Source organism: Thermobia domestica, chromosome 7, assembly GCF_964235325.1.
Source record: "Thermobia domestica chromosome 7, izTheDome1.hap1.1, whole genome shotgun sequence".
Taxonomy (NCBI): domain Eukaryota; kingdom Metazoa; phylum Arthropoda; class Insecta; order Zygentoma; family Lepismatidae; genus Thermobia; species Thermobia domestica.
Window position 1 is genome coordinate 37,635,157 of NC_137460.1, and position 6,698 is coordinate 37,641,854.

Below are 6,698 nucleotides of genomic sequence, written 5' to 3' on the forward strand. Positions count from 1 at the left end.
TTGTTCTTAATGTCATAGATTGCTCATATGCGCCCTACGGAGGGTAACTGCAATAAATATATTTAATACTGTAGTGGGTGAATATTCAAATCGAAATATGTTTTGACATTTATTTCAAAGAATCAAACTTCTTTCGAAAATCCAAGGAGTGACAATTGTCCCTCTTGCCTCCCACTGCGGGCACCCATGCATACATATAGTATATTCCTTTTAAAAGCTTTGCAGCTCTGTATGTTGAAACGAGTAGCAGTGTTACGTGCACATCAAGTGAATTACTTTGGCGTGATATTTTCTAAATTGATATTGGAACGTTTCTACCACTTTTGTTTTTAGGAGGGAAATGATATGGTATGATACATTCTAAATTGATATTAAAACATTTCTAGAACTTCCGGTTTTAGTAGGGAAATTATATGGCGTGATATTTTCCTAAATTGATATTGAAACGTTTCTACTACTTACAATTTTAGTTGGGAAACGATATGACGTGATATTTTCTAAATTGATATTGAAACGTTTCTACCACTTCTGGTTTTAGTAGAGAAATGATATGACGTAATATTTTCTAAATTGATATTGAAACGTTTCTACCACTTCCAGTTTTAGTAGAGAAATGATATGACGTGATATTTTCTAAATTGATATTGAAACGTTTCTACCACTTCCAGTTTTAGTAGAGAAATGATATGACGTGATATTTTCTAAATTGATATTGAAACGTTTCTATCACTTTCGGTTTTAGTAGGGAAGTTATTATGGAGATAGAATATATTCTTGGAACGCTTATTTGATTGCAGAGAAACACCTTCTCGCCATCTATTACCGTTTTTAGTATGTACCGATCAGCGTTAAAACCGAAAGTGTTTGATTTCTGCCATTTCCAGTTTGAATAGAGTGTTTTCTTAAGAAAGATGATACCTATTCGTACAATGCTAAGTCTGTTCAAAAAATAAATAGTTTCCCGTCATTTCGTCTCATCTTTTTCCCTATATGTAGATGAATACCATATCTATATGTAGAAATCTTAAGTACCGGTGGATTTATCATTTACGATGTTAATAGAGAGTTAAGATGGGGTTAAAATGTATTCTCTTGGGACGCTTAATCGATTGGGAAAAACCTCTTCTCGCTATCTATTACCGTTTTAGATATATAGTGATTGATGCAAAAACCGGAAGGATTTATTTCTACCAGTTCCGGTTTGAAAATCATCGCCATTAACGAACTCCATTGTTAACATCTGATCCTCTGAATCTTGTGTAAAATTAATGCGATTGACCAAGTAGTTCTTAAAACTTTTTGTCTCCCGGACAACCGGACACACGGACAGACATGGTAAGTACATGTATAAAAGGAGTTTTGGTAAACCCAACTCCAGAAGAATTGATTGATATTTACATACGTACTGGCATTAAAATATAATGTAAACCCGAGTCATGCAACCGTTCTTTATATACATATATGAAAACATATCTTCTCTCAATCTACCGCCCTTCCTTTGTCAGAAAGTCATATTCTCTACAAAAATTGACATGTTTGGCTAGAAAAAACTCACATTTTTCATAACCATACATGTGCATCAATGAAAACATAGTAAACATATAACTAACGACATGTAGAATATTTCGCAGTACCGTTTGCGCAAGTACTTGATCCTGAAGCTCCAATAGGGGAACCCAAATAAACAATAATACCCATTTCAGGAAAATGTCCCGACATTTTACCCAATTCGTAGATTTTGATTTAGGGATGCGCACGAGACGAGTCGAGACAGAATTTTCCTGACAGCATTCGAGTCGAGACACAGCTCTTCCAATAGAGAAATATACATTTTTCCGAGTCGAGACATCGCTTTTACAGCACATTTTTGAGATGAGACAGCCTCAAATCTTGTTTCGTGCGCATCTCTATTTGATGCACATGTTTGATATTACTCTAAAGTCTGCTTTATTCTGAAAACAATGATGCACAAACTATGCATCTAAGTTAATCAGGTGGCTTAGTGGTAGAGCGGTTATCTCTGGCGCACATGGGGTCCTTGGTTCGATCCCAGCTCGCGCCAAGTTAGCTTTGTGGTAGACAAACACCGTGTGCATGGATTTTCTCGGGGTTCTGCCGTTTCTTCCCACTTTCTTCATTCCATCATTTCATTCATCCTAACCATCATCATCAACGTCTCCTTTAGCCTAGCCGGCATAATCGTGGGACGTAAAACTTAAAGCTCTCATTTTACGAAGCAAACAATGGGATAGTACATAGAAGTTAAGCTTTGTTTTTTTATACTCTCTATCACACTTACTAGCAAAGACGAGACCACTGATATAAATAAATAATTATAGAAATTGAAATTGCATTAAATTCTTTTATTGAAAGACTGGAGAGTCATCTTATTTTTATAATGCACGGTAAATTTCTTGTAGATTATATTTCTTTTTTCCTTTTAAACAATATATTTCAGACACATACACTGACGAATATTGAAAATAGTGATTAAAAATACATATTTTTGCTGGTTGATATATCTTCACAAACAGAAAACACAAAAAATATCTAACTATTCCCACTTTTCCTCCATGGATGTTTACGAAATTCCGCACAATACATATTAGTCAAAAAGTTTGGAAATACCAGTAAAAATACAATGTCTAATGAAATGACAAGGAAAAAATTATGTGGTTTATTTCTAAATTATGAACAACAATATTTCTTAATGCATTTCACAATGAAAATTAGTGATGTTAATATATTACTGACGTTCAACCTAATTAATGTTATCATTAAGAACTAAAATAAATGTTTAAAAAAAATCAGGGTCTTTCACAGTGGTTCCCAATCTGGAATATGCACAGGGGCGTAAATAAGTGCCCCACAGATCACGCATTGCGGGGGCCGCAAGCCAGCAGGGGGACCCCAAATCGTTAAGTGGGACGTAGGGAAAGGGCCCCACTCCACGCTGTCTGCAGGGGGACCCCAAGCCTTTAGTTACGCCACTGAATATGCATATTTCTGGTGTATGAACCGGACCTTCAAAGGTACACTGGAAACAATCAGTAATGGCGGATAAGACAAATTAGCATTTGTTTACAATGTAAACAATATACAATCATTAGAATTGGACCAAAAGGTTAATCGAGAATAAGAGAGCTTGTTAAAAATCAGAATGGAAACAGACCACAACTGCCATAACCTCATCCGTGCTAATCATCATTTATATACTCTGGCTCGGTGATAATTTCCGGGGATGGCCTGGGGAGAATTTCCCTCCGGAGCCACGAAATTCCCCCTGAGACCATATATCCTATCATGTTCAATATAGATTCTCTATTTACGTAATACTTATTTTTCGCTCCCCAGTGTACTGAAAGTCCCCACGAAGAAAATCTGAAATCATCACTGCTCTAGCTCCATATACCAATGATAAAAATAATTTTAAAACATTCATTTAAGGGTTTTTGTGCAGGGAGTGATTAAATATAAGGATAATATTTAAATAAAAAAAATATTTTATATAAATAGGAATACAAATTGTCAAAAACATTTGGAAACATTTAATCTAAAACAATAGTACCTTTCTCGACCAAATGATCGATGCGTTTTATAGCATATACACAAGGTCCTAACCAAGGCCATATGATATCCAATTGAAATGTTAGGCTGGTAGTTTTTTATTATTATTTTAAAAAGTTTTTTTTAAAAAGTAAATTCGAATTTCTAGGAAACTAACAACTTTTAAGCATTATTCATGTGTAATTCAGTGTATATGGAGCTCTATGTCAAAATAGCTTTTGACGCAAGAGACATAGGTAAGAATATATACTATGGATCCCATACGAAGGTGTAAATTCATGTCTCATGTAGTCTCACAGCTGAAAAGGGATGTTAAGACTCGAAACAAGGATATAATCAAGTAATTCCCAGGAAAAGGGGGACTATGACCCCATGAGTATGGCCTTGGCTCTAGTGAAACGTTATTTACAATACTTCCTTCCAAAGATTTTTTTTATTCTTAAAAAATATTTAACATCGTAATATTATATACTTCCAAAAAATAGTACTTAATTTAAAAATTTAATGATTTGGTACTCACCTTGTGCTGCTAATATTGGAGATATCTGCTCACCACTTACAAAAGCCAGAAGTATCACAACACACGCAATTTTAGGTTTTAGCATCATCACCAACAGCATTTTGAACGAAAATTTTGACTAAAAAGAAAATAGAAGAAGAAGAAGAACAGATTTTCGAAAAATAAATTCAGATATCTATCTCATTGGATAATTTTGTTTTTTCCGAATTTCACTTTAACCACTATTTCTTTCTTCTTTTAAAAATATATATATCCGTAATATTTTCCTTTTTAGTAGATGAAACAATGTCTCACTATGCACTATGTATTGATCACTAAATAACACCAAAAACAAAACACTTATTTTATTATCTATATATTTTTTTCTTTGACGAAATGTTATATAGATGACAAAAGGGAACAGCACTACACTGCCACGGAAAGACAATACACTCGAGTCGCAAGCATCAAGTCCACCTGGCGACTAAACTCCACGAAAACTTTTAAAACTGAACGCAGCGCGAGAGAGCAAAAGCGCCGCCTAGTGAGGTGAACAGAAAACTCTTGGTTGGAGAACCGGCTTGAATGGAAGACAAGACAGAAAAGATAGCTTGCCGTGTGAGTTGGAAAAACTGTCACGTGACTCTGACGTCATAAGTTACGGGGGCAGTAGAGCGAATATGTAAAGAATATTTATATAGTCTCTTTCTTAACTAACAGTAACGGTATTTTTTGGTATTGTATTGAAATCCCATTAAATAAAACTATAGTAATGAAAAAAAAGATATGATCGACGCGTTTATTGATTAATTTCTTACAGAGATTCTTTTAAAGAAACAATTCATTCCTAAATCAGCGATGCGAACCAGAAATGAACTATGCATAACCCCATCTATCACCAGTGCCCTAAACTACCGATGTTAAAATTCGAATAACAATTTTTCGAATATTCGAATAAAACTCATTCTTTTACGTAATTATTCAGATAACGAATAATTAATCGAACAACAATTCAAATAACGAATAATTATTCGAACAATAATTCGAATAACGAATAATTATTCGAACAATAATTTAGATAACGCACAATTATTCGAATAATAATTCAGATAACGAATAATTATTCGAACAATAATTCGAATAACGAATAACTATTCGAACAATAATTCAGATAACAAATAATTATTCGAACAATAATTCAGATAAATAATTATTCAAACAATAAATCAAATAAAAGTAATTATTCGAACAATAATTCGAATAACGAATAATTATTCGAACAATAATTCAGTTAACTAGTAATTATTGGAACAATAATTCAATTGACGAATAATTATTTGAAAAATAATTCAGATAAATAATTATTCGAACAATAATTCAAATAAAAAATAATTATTCGAACTATAATTCGAATAACAAGTAATTATTCGAACAATAATTCAATTAACGAATAATTATTCGAACAATAATTCAAATAAAAAATAATTATTCGAACAATAATTCAATTAACGAATAATTATTCGAACAATAATTCAAATAACTCATAATTATTCGAACAATAATTCAGATAAATAATTATTCGAACAATAATTCAAATAAAAAATAATTATTCGAACAATAATTCGATTGACGAATATATATTCGAACAATAATTCGGAGAACGAATAATTATTCGAACTATAATTCGAATAACAAGTAATTATTTGAACAATAATTCAATTAACGAATAATTATTCGAACAATAATTCAAATAACGAATAATTATTCGAATAAGTCGAAAAACGAACTTTTGTTTCGGATAACAAATAATTATTAGAAAACTGAAAACGTATGTTCGTATTATAGAATATTCAAATAACAGCAGTTAATTTATTCGAATAATGAACATTCGAAAAAAAATAATAGTACTACTGAAAACAAGTCTAGGGAATATTTCATATCTTTGTATACGATTATTCCACTTATCTTTTCGGTTCGAACAAAGTAGGGATTTACTACTATCTATTACCAATTTTTAACCCTGAAGCGATAAATGTTAAAACCGGAAGTGGTTAATTTTTGCCACTTCTGATTTGAATTGAGTGTTGAGAGATATGATGGTACATATTATTAGAACGCTAAATCGATTACAAAAAGTGCTTCTTGCTATCTATTAACGGTTTCACTCTACAGCGATCTACGTTAAAACCGGAAATGGTTGATTTCTGCCACTTCTGATTTGAATTGAGAGTTAAGAGAGGAGATCGTACCTCCTTCAACGAATTTGATTCCTTATTTTTGACTCTCTGCATCCGAACGGACGGACACACAGAGAGACCTGGTATATATATAAAGGAGTTTAGTAAACCAAACTTTTTTTAAAAAAAAAAATGTGCGAAATTTCACGAAAGCGAACATAAAAAGAAAGTTATATAAAATTCTGTAATTAAATCGAATAATAATTAACTATATTTTCTTATAAAATACATTTAGTTATTATATGCAACAAATCTTGTTATTTGAACGATACGACGCAACGTAATATCTTTTACCTTTTTATCTTTTTTTGTATTTATTTTTCTTGAAAGAAAAACTAGAAATCTCATTTTAAGTAATGCTTCTGCACGAAAAACGTGAATCTGTTTGTAAATAA

At 32.1% G+C, this 6,698-nt stretch overlaps 1 protein-coding gene across 1 annotated transcript in view; it reads right to left on the minus strand.

Annotated features, from left to right (window-relative positions):
- The window catches only part of fw (CUB and Sushi multiple domains furrowed), a 358,906-nt gene extending 354,262 nt beyond the window's left edge, over positions 1-4,644 (minus strand). The window contains exon 1 of the mRNA XM_081764487.1: positions 4,088-4,644. Coding sequence (XP_081620613.1) covers positions 4,088-4,187 — 100 coding nt within the window. The 5' untranslated portion in view covers positions 4,188-4,644. The remainder of the gene's footprint in view (positions 1-4,087) is intronic.
- Positions 4,645-6,698: the final 2,054 nt, after the last annotated feature.